The 17,256-nt window shown below is 41.3% G+C and overlaps 1 protein-coding gene across 11 annotated transcripts in view; it reads left to right on the top strand.

Moving 5' to 3' along the window:
- Positions 1-17,256, top strand: part of utrn (utrophin) — a 243,729-nt gene that overhangs the window by 23,602 nt on the left and 202,871 nt on the right. For all 11 annotated transcript variants that reach the window (XM_033647959.2, XM_033647960.2, XM_033647957.2 and 8 more), the window contains 7 exons: positions 4,083-4,144; positions 5,621-5,713; positions 8,835-8,912; positions 11,551-11,643; positions 12,253-12,425; positions 13,523-13,638; positions 14,543-14,709. In XM_033647959.2, coding sequence (XP_033503850.2) covers positions 4,083-4,144; positions 5,621-5,713; positions 8,835-8,912; positions 11,551-11,643; positions 12,253-12,425; positions 13,523-13,638; positions 14,543-14,709 — 782 coding nt within the window. The remainder of the gene's footprint in view (positions 1-4,082; positions 4,145-5,620; positions 5,714-8,834; positions 8,913-11,550; positions 11,644-12,252; positions 12,426-13,522; positions 13,639-14,542; positions 14,710-17,256) is intronic.

The following is a 17,256-nucleotide window of genomic DNA, read 5'->3' as shown; positions in this document are numbered from 1 at the left end:
ACAAGGACGTTTGTCAGTGAAATGGTCAACCTCACTTTGGCACTCTAGCTCAAAGGATGGGTGTACTTGCACTGCATAAACAGCTCATCTAATTTAAAAGTTTTAAAATAAAGCATAACTCAGCATAACTAATTAGACTAATTAGCCGTTTACTTACAGTGACTGGATACTTAATAATTTAGTCTGTCTAATGGTTTTACCTGCTAACCCCATCAGCTTAAAGCTCAGGTGAAGATGAACATGAAGCTTTATGTACTTGCTGAAGGGCATAAGCACACAGACATAAAGTTATGACCACAGCTGATTTGACAGTTTGTTCAAAACTAACTGTAAATGTGTATCACTGTCATATAAATGTCAGCATGTAAGTGCTACAACATGTAACTTTATTAATGGTGTACATACACACTTCCCTTGATAAGGGCATGCTGTCTCTCTTGCTCACAAACACACACACTCTGGAACACACTTGCACACACGTCCCTGTCGCTGCTTTGATCCGTCCAGCAGTAAGACATTCCTGTGCTGTGGTGAGTAGGAGCAGCAGACAGATTGAGGTGGAGCAGAGTGTATGAATTGAGTGTATTGTCCTGTCAAGGTGGTAAGGTGGAGAGCCCAGGAGACCTGAGCCCACAGGGACCCTCTCCTCAGGGGCCTCAGAGGCCCTCCACAGGGTGCCAATAAGGCTGTAAGGACAGGAGGCCTCCACCTGGGGCTTTTTATAAAAGGAAAATTGATATTGTGTTGAAAGCATGCCTGTACTATACCTGTCCTGCTCCTTGTGAGTTGTTTTCTAAATGTACTTGCCAGCATTTTCCTTCCCTCTGGCTGCCTCTCTTTATCCTTTTGGCCTTCTCTCCTTGTTTTTTTTTTAGTTGTTTTGTCCTGTTGTCGCCTGTCTGTCTTTCTTCCTGTCTTTGTCCACCTGTAAGTTATCCACTGTCATTGATTGTCGTCAGTTATTGGGCCCCCGTTATGTCACCTACCCTTTGTCAATCTTGCTGTCGTTTTATTTTTCAAAGACCCCTTCTTTGTCTCCTGTATCCTTTTTTTCCCATCATCTTCCTCAGTCATCGCCTCCTTAAGCCAGCACCTCTTTGTCTTGTTCACCTGTTGAGACAGAATCCTTTAGGTTTTATTGTTGTTGCCTGAGATTTATGTGGAAAACAGGTCAAAGATACTCTCAGGAGGGCCTTTTACAGTGTTATGGTTCAAAGGACTGTAAAGACAATGGCACAGAGAAGAGGACACAGTGCAAGTGTATACCAGTCTAGGAAAGTAGCCTTTCCTGCTTTTGTCCTTATCTCAAAATCTCACCCTTTCACTTGTCTCTTTCCACAGAAATGACCCTCCATACTTGTTGTCTTAGCCCCAGTCATCTTCTCTTTTGATCTTCATGACATTTCTGGAGCATTTAGATTGCATATACAGTATATTTACCTGTTTCTTACTGTGAATGGTGCACACAAACAAAAAAAGATTAAAAGATAATTCAGTCTTCACACATGTTGTAAGTATTTACACATATTTATGCATACTCTGCCATTGGATATTAAGAATGCTCTTTACACATAAGCCCCATTTTCACCGAGCAGTACGGTACGGTTTAGTTAATTTCAGTATGCATTTTTTCAGTCTCCACTGTGAAAAGTTGTGGATGGTACCAACTAAACTGTTGCGTACTGTTCCCATGTTTGGTCACTTCCTCTGTTGGGGTACCTGGCACACAGATCTGGTGCTAAAAGGTGGAACTGTGAACACTGCAGTCCATTGATTGGTCAGTAGTGGACGGGCCGAGTTGTGGCTGGTTTTGTAACCACTGTTCATACTGTGACAGGTCTTACATACATTAGTTAACTATAACTAAAAAAAAGGAAAGGATGGGCCGACTGCCGGGAACTTTTAAGGTGGATCGTTTACTTGTAGTGACTCTTCATTGGTTCCAAAAAAAACCCCTCTCTTCCGCTATCATTTATCTCATCCTCTCACCTCTTCACCTCTCTCACCCCCACCTCTGGCCTCCTTTAGCAGTACATTCTTGTTTTTATGCCCCTTCTCACCCAGCCAGCGTCTGTGTGCGCGCGCACACACACACACACACACACACACACACACACACACACACACAATATACACTCCACACACCCCAAACAAAGAGGCTGACAACTGCTGGGGTTGGTGTTCATAACCTTTGAACTTTTGTCCAGTTCATGGTGCTTTACACACCGGCTAGTTGAATGACAGTGGCAGTTTAACGCTCATATGCACATATACTTTTACCACTTCTCCCTGGTGCTTGCAGATGTGAATGCATTTTTCTTTTGACCTGCTCCCTCAGGTGTACAATTCTGAGGCAGACTGACAACTTAATGCACTGGTTATTTAGGAGAGCAGGAAGGGCACATGGGAGAGAAAGAAAGTAAACATAACCTAAACCTGCAGAACATGGCAGGCTTAGGCACTGACGTGCAGGTTCTCTGACGCTGACAGATAGTACCCATTCCCTCAGGTGTACAATTCTGTACAATGTTATTGTCGATGCTGTTGTTCTATATTTGGCTTTGGAAGTTCATACTGCTGCTGAACCTTGTTTAAGAATGTTATTCTGTGTCTTTAATGATCTAATGATCCACCAGTCTACATCCTGTGATTTGACTGTGTGTTCTTATGTGCAAGATGATTTTTACTTTCATGGCCTCTAAGTACCTGTCCTGTTTTATTTCATTTAAGGAATTGTTTCCATAATTTATATACTGATTTGTTTTGAGTTAATTGTTAAGCATGTAGAGTGATGACAAATGCCCATTACATGTCACAAAAGTCCAAGTATGGAGGCAGGCTGTCTTACTTTAGGTTGTTCCTATTGGCTGTTCTTCAAATGTAGATGTGCATGCACATCCCTGATTCAAGCCTGATTCAATGGCATAGTGACCTGCAGGGAAAGTTGCTGCCAACACTGCAGAGCAACCCAGAAAAAGGGAGACAGTTATCAAAAAAGGGTGTCTTAAATAAAATAAAACCATAGACTGTAAAAATAATGGACGTAGCCATGATAATGTCCCCTAATGATTTGTGGACTCCTGTTTTGAAACCTTAAGTTAGGCCTTTCAGCCATTGCCTCTTTGTTTGTTTTTTGGAGCCAGAAGTGACCATATTTGGGCGAAAGAAATTACGTGTTGTTTATCACTAATGTACACTTTGTGGGTGTATGCATAGGCCTCCTCTACAAAGGTTTTCTAATCACACAGTTTGTGCCACCAAATCTAATCTTCAGTTATAATTGCAAAACATTCATCTTAATATGTCATTTTCTCCATTTTTTTTCTGTCACAAGCAAAAATACATTGTTAAGATGTAAATGTAGTCTTAATAATGGTAATTGAAATGGATTGTTTTCCTCCATACTCTTCTAAAATGTAGGGCAAAATAAAAATAAAAAATTCTAAGTCATGTCCAAGACTTTTTATGAGCTACTCTGATCCATTACAGCAGCAGCCATCGCCTAGGCACATCAAAGCAGCTGACCCTCTGCCTGACACACAATGAGGCCTTATTAGAGAGCCATGTTGGAGAGAATAAAGAAGGAGCAGGGAGGGAGTCAAGCGGGAAGAGAATGTGAAATATTTGTACAATTGGATTCAGAAACCAGGGGAACATTATACATGGACAAGGGCGTGTGCACAGGTGCAGATGGGCTTTTTTTTGGGGGGGGGGCTTTTTTTTTGGACACTGTAGTGTGTTACTTTTACTGACAGCCAGGGCTCACCTTTGATATTTTGTACGCATTATCCAAACACACATCCTGCACACATTTTGTTGCTGTAATTTTCCGATGTTCCAGCCACATTGATCATGATGCTTTTAAGCCGTGATGCCTCCAGCTACAGTTACCATTTATCAGCACGTCAGTGTTAAAGTGAATTTGGTCAGTGGGTTCCTGAAATGAACAAGCAGAAATGGACTTTGAGTGGGAACAGTGTACCTTCCTGTTGCCATAAGACTGACAGGTACATACTGCTGATGTCCAAGTTTTGATACACCTGTTTATCTTTCTAACAACCCCTCTTCTTTCTGTTCCACAGATGAGCACGATGCAGTACAGAAGAAAACATTCACCAAATGGATAAATGCACAGTTCTCCAAGGTAACGTAATGCCAAACTTTAACTGCACTACTTAAAATACACTACAAAATGCAAATGTATTCAGAAAGTCTGAGAACCTGAGTTAATGATTTTAAAACTAAAGAGCTTCATCTGCCTGATATTCTGACTGAATATCTGAAGTTGTGAGATTGAATGAGGGTTGTTTCAATCCTAAAATATTGAGTCTGTTTCTGATAACAAGCTGTCCCTGGTGACTGTGATTTTTGTCTTTTGTCCCACACTGAAGAGGGTGACAGGCCTACAGCAGGCTAGCTTTGATGCTCGCAGGGGAGTAAACTCTTGAAATGTTTGCCTCTCGTTGTGTAAATGTTGTTGCCTTTATACTACTTATATATTTATTTTATACTACGTACTTGTTGAAATGAAGCACAAACTTTAATTGTCCAGAACAATGAACTAAACACATTAGTTTGTTTTAATGCATGTTTTACTCTGTCATTCTACACAGCAACAAGTTTCCGCCAGAGTGCTAATGGCTTTACATGTGTGTGGTCCTCTATTTCTGTCTCTTCATTTTTGTAAACATACAGACGAATTGTGTTAAATATGCTTAGCTGATGCTTAGTTGATTTTGCGAAGTGGTCTTGTTTAAATATTTGTACTCCTCAGGCTCGCCAGAATAATCTCTGAAGCTCTTAAATGCTCATAGTTTCACTCTGTCTTCCTTTTTCCTGCTTTTGATGGTTTGAAAATGTTTAATGTCTGTGGTTATGGTAGCAGCTGTTCTGTCCTGCTTAACTTTCTCTTTGTCTTTGATGTATTTCACACTTTCTGATGTCCTCCAAACTTAACTGTTAAGAAAAAGCTAAACTTCACATTTCAGTCAATTTTAAAATGCATGTAGACGTTATGCCTTTTAAAGGAATTTAAGTCCACTTTGACATGTAAATTTCCTCTCAGTCACTGTAAACATCCACATTCCCTGAGCTGATGACATAGTCGATTCATAGTAAAAGGTATACTATGCAGAATGATGGTTACTGGTTTTTCACATGCTGTCCAGCGAAAGTGAAAGTAAAAGCCAGTCCCAGATTCAGTCTTGTTTGTCTCTTGGATGGCTGCTGCTTACAGTCTGGAACCTCGTTGCTACCTTTTTACTAAGTCCTGACCTCACCTGAGTTGGGGCACATGCTAATAAACATCCTGAACATAACAACAAAAGAAATGAATACAGGCAGAGAGGGTAGAGTCTCTGCAGATAAATGCACTGCTGCATACTTCAAGTGTGTCGCAAGTGACGATTGAGAGGGTCTACTTTTTTATGAGTCTTTACATTGCGTCTGCATAGCATACTTTTAGCTCTGACATACATTTATCTGAGTGTGTTAGTCGATTGGCTTGTTTATTGATTTCTTGCTGCAACAACATCTGGTTATTGTTTTCTGAGCTGCAGCCACACTGCAGCTGTCATCCTTGTTGACAAAACATACCAGTTATGCTGTTTTCTCCAATCAGACGGGGAAGACGCCCATCAAAGATATGTTCTCTGACCTGAAGGATGGAAGGAAGCTGCTGGACCTGCTGGAGGGTCTCACTGGCACTGTACTGGTGAGTTTGTGTTTGTGTGTATCAAAGTTTGCAGACAACAACAGCTAACAAATTATTAAGAAATGACTCATCTGAGATTCTGTTAGCTTCACTACTATTGATTTACCGTATCAACAGAGTGCTGCAGGGCTAACTTTTTTTTTGTAGGCCAAAGTTAACATCACCCTGGTTCCCTCCAAAAAAGAATGAGGGTTTTCCATTTGCTTTTGGATTATTGCAGAAAATAAGCTCTGTGGCAAACAAAAGTTTATGATACTTTTACATGTTTTGTTCAGCAAGATAATCTTCACAAATGAACACCACTTTTATGATTTTTGAAGCATGAATACAATCGCTGGGAGCAAAAAGCCACAATTAGGCTTTAAAAAAACTATGTTGCGGTTGCATGACCTCATCGTCACCACCACAACAAGGTTGTAAAGCCGTGTTCAGCATGACGACATTCTGTAGTCTCATTTAGCCACTTGTCAGCAACCACCTTTTTGTTTTTTTTTTGGTTTTTAAAGATAATTTTTAGGGCATTTTGCCTTTAATGGACAGGACAGGTAAGCGTGAAAGGGGGGAGAGAGAGGGGGGATGACATGCAACAAAGGGCCACAGGCTGGATTCGAATCCGGGCCGCTGTGGCAACAGCCTTGTACATGGGGTGCCTGCTCTACCCACTAAGCCACCGACGCCCTAGTCTCGCCACCAGACAATCAGAGATCTCCGCCTTCTGATAGTCTGGGGACACTCCTTTCTAAAGTGTGTTTAACGCACCGGCGAAAACGGCCGGCAACAAAACAACGCCTCTTGCATTTTTGAAAAGGACACGCCTTCTCGGAAATGTGCGTTCCTCCTTTTCTCGTCCGCAAGGAAACAAACACACAGAGAGCTTGAGAATGGATGCCGTGAGATTTAACGCCGTTTTATCAAACGTGTGCTCATCCTTGAAGAAAGTATTTTTTCCAGCGGATGTCTTAGTTACAACATGATTGAGCTAACTGGAGTAGTTTCATGTCGTATCCGACAACAGATGACGTCCTGTTAGCTTTGCTGCTAGTGTTAGCTGTCCCTGTCAGCTGCAGCCACTGATGCTTTCTAGACATCGTGATTTCCTAAAACTGAATAAATACCACACATAGCAACACAAAACTGCTTTGCTAGCTCAATCATGTTGTAACTAAGATATCCGCTGGAAAAGATTTTTTTTTCACGGACCGTTTAATGAGTTTTTACCTATTACAGACACTGCTAACGGCTAACAGGGCTAACAACTAACGGTTAGCCCAGCTAAACGTGCACACAGAAATAGTAATGTTTGTTCAATCATTGTGACTTTACAAACATCGGATTAGTCCAAACGGTGATACAGTGATGTGAAAAATGTGATATATAGGCTATATATATAGCTAAAAGCTCTGTTGGTTCTCTACTCGGAAGTATTTGTAAACAACAAGGCGATTCCCTCTATTGTCTGGCCGGACGGATGAGTCATGGCCTTGTAAAAGATTATGTTTGTTTCTTTTAGTTGGCGAGAATGTGTCGCCGCAAACGCGACAAACATACACTAACTTTGACGGCGTTTTCTGCGAGCACGGCTGAGCCATTTTGTACCGCTACACGTGTTTCTAGTGGGACTATGTTTACAAGCACAAGAGTTCAGCGAGCCACCGAAGGACCGCCCTGCAGATTTATTATTGGTTCTGCAACATAGGGAGGTTTTTTTAAACTCTGAAATTGTATCCGCCCATCTAAACACAAAATCAGGGAGAAAGTCATCAGTCTTTAGTTAAGCAAAGCGTCTCAAGACTGACTTGTGAGTCTACCGACGCCCCAACCACCTTTTTTAAGACACAGACAAATGGGGTATTTACTGACATATTTTATGTTAAAGCACAGTGTGATAATCTCTTCTTTCGCTTGTGTTAACCACAGACCTTATTTCAGGCATCTGAACAAAAACCCATTCAAAAAGCCCCACTGACTTTGAGAAGAGGGAACTGCAAGTTCAAAAATGCTAAATTAATTCTGGATTTTAGGGCTCATTCTTATGCCACTCTACTTTATCTTTATCCAAACATGCTTGCCAAAGTTTGACTTGATTGAAAACTTGAGCTGTTGCACTAAAAAAAAAAAACACATTTGCTTTGTTAGTGCATTTTATCAAGCTGGACGAGAAGGGCAAAAACACTGATTCAAACAAGGGTGGTAACACAGCTAAATATTTTTTGTCAGTTGAACTACAGAAATGTTTTTCAGGGCAGCACAAGCACATGCCTTACCTCACGTAAACTCACACTTTCAATCTGATGTAAACATTAGAGCCTCACCGGGGACCTCAGCAGATGCATTTTGGATGCTTGAATAGAAACAGCTAAATTAAAAACAGATGTTTCGCAAACATATTACATCTCCCATTTCATCAATTACAGATACGTAGAACATTGTAGTACGTTCTGCACATCTGTTATTTTCAGCAAGGCATTTAAGTTTGTCCCTCTACAAGAATAAAGAAGTTAAATTAATACCTTGTGTACTGCTTTCTCAACAAACAGTATCAAAAAAGAGGTAAAGAAACTGATAAAACTTCTTATTGATGAGCAGAATTTAAACATTTCTCAGTGTCCATCACTGTGTATACAGTGACCAGCCATGCACATACAAGCAGTCACCTCCCTGTCACCCCTGTAGGAGCATATCTGCTCTCTAGATACTGTACACACACACTCACACACTCTTTCCCTCTCTATCTAATGCTGTAATGAGGTGCTAATGATTGGTTGAGGTATGGGAAGACTTAAAAGGGATTTGCAGTTGGCAGCTGTTCATCTCGCCATTCTTTCCATAAGTTGTCCTGTAGACACTGCTGATAGCATAATGGCTGTGTTGAATATATGGCGAGGAACACTGTGCTGAGTGATGGCATACTTTTCCTTGGTTAAGGTATGACTCACGTTGTACATTGTACTATTATATCTTCTGTCAGTAATGTGAATGAGTGTAAATAAATGTGTTGTAGACTCTAAGGAATTACTTCACTGATTTCATGAACTGACAAATATTACTGCAGCCTTTTGGTTGGCTCATAAACCCTGAACATGCCGTCACCTGATTTGTGCTCTTGTTTCCTGTTCCTCAGACCAAAGAGAGAGGATCCACCAGAGTGCACGCTCTCAACAACGTCAACAAAGTACTTCAAGTCCTGCATCAAAATAATGTGAGTATTTGTTGTTTTTTTGTTGCTATTGTTACATCGGCTGCTGTTTGGCGGATGCTTTTAGCCAAATCAGAGACATGTGGTTCTGAACCAGGTGCCTTTGAGTCTGCAGGGTTTCATTTTGGCCACACAGTACAGCACGGTACAGTTAGAAAAAGGGAACCACAGGAAACTGTAAACTTAGCTGCTCTTGTGTTTTGTTGCAGTTAAAACCCACAAAGTCTTTGGCTGTGGTACGTTTGGCATTGTCTCACACTAGCTGAATTTGTACTTATCTATTTGACTGTGTCATTTTTTCTACATTGAGTTCTGTCTATTTCTTTGTCTGGCTCCCTCACTCCTTCGCTGCCTCTTCCCTCCCTCCTTCTCTCTGTGTACAATAGTTGGTCTTAATGCCTTGACCTTAGCAGTGGGAGATAATGGGAAGGCCATGCTCATGGGAAGTAGCAGAGGCAGGAGTTTGCATGCAACCCCTGCTGCTTTCTCTCCTCTAAGAGCCAAAGACTGTCAGCTGGCAGTGAAGGCCAGAGTTCCCACGAGCCTTTTAAGTCTGCTAACTGGAGAAAATGAAATAAGGCTTTAGAAGTTTTTGAAAATAAATAGACATTATAAAGATACTCAATGTTTCTACTTTAAAGTAAAGACGCCACATTTATCATTGAAATGTGCTTCACTTTGATGTCTTGTACTAGCTGTGGAAAAAAAGTCTAAAGCTGCATCTGATGAACTGATGTTACAGTATCATTTATTCCATTTCTGTTGTCTAATGGCCAGAGGTTAAATGTGTGTCATGGAGTGTTGCTTGTCGCTTCAAACGCTTTTTAAAAACTCTTGGGAAAACCTGAGTTCACAGAAAAGTATGTCCTAGTTAGAACTTAGGGATAGAAGAGTACACACAGATGCAGAAGTGTGCTGAACTGTGTATGTGAGGTTCTCTGTGTGAGAGAGAAATAGAGACACAGAAAGAAAGACAGAGAAGGGATAGTGTGGCAGGATGGAGTTAATTGGGACTTGAGATGGGTCAGAGGTCAGCTGTGCCATAGACACAGAGGTCACTTTTTAGTTTGACCAGACACTTGACCTCATGTTCCACTCTGTGCCTTGATCTTCTCCAAAATATTTATATGTAATCAGTCTGCACTTGTCTGGCCTCACCTCGTATGATAAGTGTCTGACATGGCTGCAGACACACTTAAAAGGTAGCATTGGAAGGGTGTAGTTAGAGTGGTATAATTCACTGTGTGATGGTAATGCATGGTTCAGATGTTTTCAGCTGTAACAGTGTGGACACTCACAAAGAGTCAAAGCAATTTTATGTGCTCTTCCACAACACAAAGAAACTCAGATACTTCTATGTGTTACTTTTAAGGCAGAGTCTTGCAAGGGTCTGATTTTTAAGACCCACTCCTGAACCAAGACCGCACCCGCCCCAACACCCACTCATATGACCAATAAGTTCCACAATCCGACCCAACCCGTCGATACAAGATCTGCGGCCTGATCGAAAACCACAAATCCTATAATAACCGTGCACTGTTCACATAATTCAGTTAATTATTAAGGTTTAAAGTGATCATTTTGGGATATTTAATACATGGGAAACTAAGATAATGTATTTTTAAGTGAAGGTAATTTAGGACATACAAATTAAATGAATAGTTACGCTCATTCTCATACCACTGAGCAGCACATCTCCACAGTTAACGTGCTTATTAGTAATGTATCTGATTGAAGTGGCTCTCATACTCCAGCTACTCCAGCTGGTGCAGAAGACAGCGCTGATGCACAAAGTCAGCAGTCACACAATTAAAACATTAAAACACTGAATTAAATTAGTATTACTTTCATTTTATTTTAATATATTTATCATCTGGCACCCGTGATCCGATCTGCATGGTCCTTGTTTGACCCAGAACTGAACCCAGAAATAAAATTAAGACAAAATACCACCCTCGAATCGCATTTTTTGCGGGTCACTTGCTTGGGTACCCGACACGATTCAGGACTCTGCTTTAAGGGGTTTGTAAGTGCCTAATGTGCTTAATTTTGAAAGGATATTATGATTATAGCAAACAAAAGATTTTCACTTTTTTTTTTATGTTGTGTGCAACTGGGGTGGCTTCCCAACTAATCTGCTGAAAACAAGAATTGTTTCTACTTCCAACTTTGTACCATTACTTATTTAAGTGCAACCACCTAAATTATGAACTCCAATATGTTATTTCCATGGCCTGGTAAAGTTCAGTCAGTATTTGTGAACATGAGCTACTCTCTCTCAAAGCCAGAAATCAGATTAGTAAGTCTCAAACTTGCGATGTCATTAAGTATAAAGTCAGGAGCTGCTCCATCGACAAAGAGTTAGGAAAGGTGTTCTCGATGACAGTGAGAGCAGACAGGGCAATGTGTTAATTATATGGGTACATTTTCTGTTTCACAACTGAGAACACTACAGTAGAGGGTCCACAAAATCAGACTTCCATTCATTGTCTGTGGAGCAGCTCCAGACTTTATACTTGATGACATCACAAATTTACTTCTCTGGTTTCTGGTTTTGAGAGAGAGTTGTTCATGTTCCATATATTGATTGAACTTCAATATAACAGATTGGAACTGTTAATCTTCTCTTCATTGCTTTCAGGTTGATCTGGTAAACATAGGAGGGACAGATATTGTGGACGGGAACCACAAGCTGACTTTGGGCCTCATCTGGAGCATTATTCTTCACTGGCAGGTGAGCACACATATAGATGCACACATGCTGTTCCTTTCTTTCCAACCACATCCTGCACACACACACACACACACACACAAAGGCTCATTAATGTTTGCTCTGACTGTGAACTCACAGTTCACTGACGATCCAGTGTGTTAAAAAACAGATGATGGAAAATTTGTATCAGTGTGCACACATGCGTGTATGCATGTAACATGTTAATGATCCACTGCTTTGTGTAAGTTTGACCTGTTGAAATTAAGAATAGCAACTTAACAAAATAGTTAAGAGGTTTTACTTGCTGCTGATGCTTATGCCAAAACAGGATCATTAGAATGATTATCAGTTTTCATTTCAACAAAGACAGTACACATCCAGAATAAAGCAATTGGTATGAGACAAAAGAGAATAGAGAGGATGACATGAACTAAGATCCAAACACAAACAGGGGAAGAAGAATTAAAACGTCTCCTCAGGCAGGTCATTCCAAGGTCTAGGAGCTCTGAACAAATATTTGAATTCTTGCAAAGAAATTGAATCAAAATGTGCAAAATTGCATGTTGTTACTCTTGTTTTTTTTTTTTTTTTAACACCTGTATTAATGTGTAATTCTTCATGGTCATGTAGGTTAAAGACATCATGAAGGACATCATGTCCAACCTGCAGCAGACCAACAGTGAGAAAATCTTACTGAGCTGGGTACGCCAGTGCACCCGCTCACACCCAGAAGTCAATGTGCTGAACTTCACCACCAGCTGGGCCGACGGCCTGGCTCTCAACAGCATCCTACACCACTTCAGGTGAGGAGGAATCATAGATTCTGGGGCTGCTGGAGTGCAAAATGTGGTCATGGTAACAAACAAAAGTTTTGCACTGATCCGATGAAACCAGGGCGAAGATTTTCTTTACATTCATGTCTTTGTTTTCCACTACATTTAGTTTGAATAGACTTCTTGCATACCAAGTTTTGTGAGACTGCATTTTCCATATTCTCATATATTGTTGCTGTGGGATGAATATTTGGCTTAAAGTTGACATTGCATATTTGACATATGCCCATTGACTCAAGACTTCAAAATGTCTTCAAGGCCTAGAGTTTTGGAATGCCCGATATGTTGTGTGTGTGTGAGAGAGAGGGAGCAATTGTGAGGATACCCGGACTGTGTAAGTGGCGGGAGGTCAGGTTGTCAGGTCAGCGCCTGCCGGGTGTGTGTACACTGCTTGACTTGTTCTGTTTACGCCTGCCATGCTACTGTTTGCACACGCTCGGTGTGTGTGTGTATACGCTGTTGTGTGTGAAGAAAGAGAATGAGTGAAGCGTCAGGGGTGTTTTCCCCGCTTTCTGTAACCCCTTGTCCTTACCAGCGACATGCATGCACACACACACACACACTCAGACACAGGCCTGTGAGCTGTGAGAAAGGCCAGTGTTGTTTTAGACCTGGGCTGGGGTTTAGGTGGATCACTGAACACACACATTCCACACCCAACTGGCCTCAACACAAGTCCCCACTGCACCCCTAAGGGAAGAGTCTTTTCTGTGTGGAGGACACATGTATGTTTAAAATATTTGCCTCTTTTTTCCGCACAAGGAATATGGGAAAAGGTCATTTATGAATTTAAGAAATTAATATAGAAATTTCCACCCCCTTAATCTACAAAAAAAAACCAAACATGTTTTACGTGTATTGAACAATTCAGGTAAAGACTTAAATTTTTATCTGTGTTTCAGATTTACTTTCACTCCAACAGCGGCAGTACTTAAAGAAATGTGCATATTTATGTGGATATAATATGTGTTTTATGAACTATGTGAGACGAACCTTGATAATGGAAACCCTGGATGTCAGTGTCTTCATGTTGCAGCTCTCATTGCCACTGTTCTTTGTGTCTTCAGGCCAAATGCATTCAGCTGGGATCAGGTGGTCAGAATGAGCCCTGTCGAGCGACTGGACCATGCCTTCACTGTAGCCAAAGACCAGCTGGCTATTGAGAGGCTGCTGGATCCTGAAGGTACGGCCACAGGGAGCTGTTTTAAAGGAATACTTCACCACCAAATGATCATTTCTTGTAGCAATTACTCAACCTGTGTTATATTGAACTTGTGGAGAAAACTTTGTTTATGTGCATGCCTCCACAGTGAGCAAAGAATCAAAAAATGGAGGAAATTCTTGAGGAACTGAATTCATAGGGGTCTGTTATTGGGTGGGAAGTATTCCATTTAACACCTTCCCACTTTGTACACAGAGGTCAGCTGTATTGATTTGAGCAGGAATAACTGTAGAAAGTTTTTTTTATGGAAATGTAAGTATTAGTTACAAAAGAAAAGGCACCTATCGAATACCTTTTATAGTAGTCCCAGAGAATAGTTGGATATGGAATGAAGTTCCTTTTATTATCCAAAATTCCCACATATTAAAACATGGTTTGTGTTCATGAAGCCTGCCTTTATGCCCTGCCAGCAGTTGGATACACTCACGGTGGAGCAAATACTTTGGTGTTGTCTTTGGCTGAAGATTTGTAGGAAGCTGTGTTTGCTCCAAATGTTTTTTTCTCTCTCATGGAGCACCTGTAGATCCCCAGAGTGCATGTACTGGAGCCGTCTGTATTCAGACACTTCTTGTTAGGTCATGACCGAGAGGTAGTCTAGCCTGACCTGTGTCAAAGCCCGGTTTGATCAGCACAACTTGCCTTAACCTGCCCGCCCACCCCCAACACCTTCCTTCCCATCTCATCTCCTCCTGTCACCCTTAACTGCTATCACTCATCCACCATGCTCCTTTTTTCCCCGTGCAATTTTCACCTTACTACTCCACACTCTGTCCCTCCTGCTTCCTGTGCTTTTTTTCTATCTCTGATCTTTCTACCCTACATTAAACCTTCCCCCTTCCCCATCATGCCACCCTCTCTTTCTCAGATGTGGCGGTGCAGTTACCAGATAAGAAGTCCATCATCATGTACGTAACGTCGCTCTTCGCCGTGCTGCCCAAAGACGTGAGCATGGAAGCTATCAGAGAAGTGGAAACCCTGCCGCGCAAATACAAAGTGGAGTCTGAGGACTCAGGTCCAGGCCTCAGTGCTCAGGTAAAAAACAAACAAACAAACAAACACAACACAGCAGGTTATAGTTTTTACTTCATGTGATATGATACAGGAGGACAGAGACAGCACAGGCTTTTCTGAGTTATGATTTTGGTGCAAAGTGGGAAGGTTTTATGGCTTTAAACCAAAGAGAGTACTGTTCTAACAGCTTTGTAAACTGCTCACACAAAAAGGTGCTCACCTGTGTCCATGGCTGCATCTGTTTTTTAGGGTGCCCCTTTATGTGCAAACTTTGAAAATCCACAGCTGGTAACCAGCAATGTAGACAAAAGCTCAGTGAGTCCAAACTTCAGGAATTTCTAACTGGAACCAAAAGGTCTGTCTCTTAAAGGAGATCTATCATGCTTTTCCTTATTTTCTGGTGTATATGGCCAAAGTTTCAAATAATAAGGTAAACATGTCTAAAAGTAATCAAAAACCTAAGGCCTCAGGCCATTCTGAATGCTCTGTTTCTAGTGTTGTTTTCTAATTTTGGAACAAGCTGACATCAGCTTGCGATTTAATTTTTTTGCTCCAGGCATGCTACTGCAAATGTTTATATTACATAGTCGACACTGCTACATGAAGCTATATGCTAATGTCAGGGAAACTTGTAAACTTGGTTGCCTTGGTTCCCAGTTTCGGATCATATTCCTGCTAGAACGTCTTGTCCTGGAGATTTTGGCTTAGAAGCTTTCATTGGTGATTTTTCATGGTAGAAAGTGCTGCTATACTTAGTTACAGTCATTCCCTGGCTGCAATGACGAAGCAGAGATACTGAAGACCTGGAAGCCTTACCAATCAGAGCAGACTAGGCTTTTCAGGGAGGGGGTCTTAAAGACACAGGCTCTGAAACTGTGTGTGCCGGTGTAAACAAACCGTTATCTCTTACTGTGAACAGAGATGATCGTTCAGCTCCTGAACGTCAGCTTCAACAACTGAAAAGCTGAAGCTGCGAAAAAGAATTTGAACCCACCACTGCTTCAACCTTTACTGCTGTGTTATGTTTCTGATAACATTCAGTTAGAAGGCCACAGACACTGTTATGTGCAAGCATAAGGAATACTGTGAAGTGTCTCATTGTGTGTTTCCAGATAGAATGAGTCACTCCCACACTGAAAAAGCCATCTCCTTCATTCTCTCCAGCCCTGCTCATGAAAAGCACAGCAGGCGCAGGCAAATAGGGAGCAGAGCCATGACTCACCCCTCTGACATTAGCCAACAGACCGAACTGCATGCTGCTGGAAACACAGAGCTGTAAAGGGGTGGAAGGAAATGAGGGAATAAATTGGTGAGAATAGGAGTGTGTGCAGAGAGCTGACAGGGAAGGTTATTTAAGCATTAAAAATGCTGGTGGGCGGGTGACTGACATGCACATGCTGACACTGTTCCTTGTTTAACATCTGTGAGTATTTCAGTCTGTCTTGTCTTGATTCAATTGGACTAGTGATTGTGATCCTGGTTGTACTCTTAATTCCTTTATAACTGCAACAGACCAAGCTGCATCCCCTCCAAAAAATGTAATTTCTTTCATTCACATACATCCCTGGGGCGGCTTGATTCAGAGGTTTGTAGTCAGAAGTCAGAAAATCCCGAAACCACCTCTTAAGTTTTTATTGCCCATGGGCACATACTTCACACGTCCTGGAACGAGAGCTGGAAAAGTCTTTTTAAATAGTGTCCTGATTGGTCCAACAAGGGGTTTACTTTCCTGGCACAGTTCCTTCCTCCATAGGAAGTGATGCGTAATGCTGCTGGTTGTGAGACTGAGTGGAGGAAAAAGAAAGGCTCTTTGTTTCTGATGACTGTGTTTGGTCCTTCCCTTAATTTTAGTTTCATGATATTGTTGTAGAATTCTTAATGTTGATGTTAGTGTAAGATTGGTTTTAATATCGATATCAACATTGGTTAAGGATCTAATTAAATTTTATTGCATCACCGTCAAAGTTGGAATATCACTGATGCTGAGTGCGCTGATGTATGCATAATAATGCATTACATGCTCCAGAATCACAACTGCAGAAGTGATGAACGCAGGGATCGCGTTGAGCAAATCATCTGGTGATAATAAAGAGTTCTGTTGAGCCAGACCACAGCTATTTTACAGCCATTCGAGTCAATAAATAGACCAAGGCTGCAGTTTTCTCTCCCCCTCTCCCTTGTCTTTCTTTTCCTCATTGTTGCTTTGTCCTTGCCAGCCTACACTAGTCTAACATAAGGGCTTACAGTGTTTTTATTACCCCAAAATATCCAAAAGGTCATTGAATATTTTCAGCAGGTGACCTTTTCCTGAGTTCGCTACACAGACATTACCGCTGTGTAATTTCAGCCTGGAAAACAAAGGTCCATTTGACTTGTTACTGTACCAGTCTTGACACACCCATTAGCATTTCTGTCATCTTCGACTTGGCACGGCTGCTGCTGTAAAGATTTTATCTCCTGTTCATTTCAGCTCCAGACAGATTTGTTGAGCTCTGTTGAACTTTTTCCTATGTTCCCTCAGAAAAATGGAAACCTGGAATAGTTTGTAATTTCAGTTGTCTACAAATG

Source organism: Epinephelus lanceolatus, chromosome 13 (assembly GCF_041903045.1).
Source record: "Epinephelus lanceolatus isolate andai-2023 chromosome 13, ASM4190304v1, whole genome shotgun sequence".
NCBI lineage: Eukaryota > Metazoa > Chordata > Actinopteri > Perciformes > Serranidae > Epinephelus > Epinephelus lanceolatus.
Note: the sequence above shows the minus strand (reverse complement) of the source record. Positions and strands in the feature narration are given on the sequence as shown.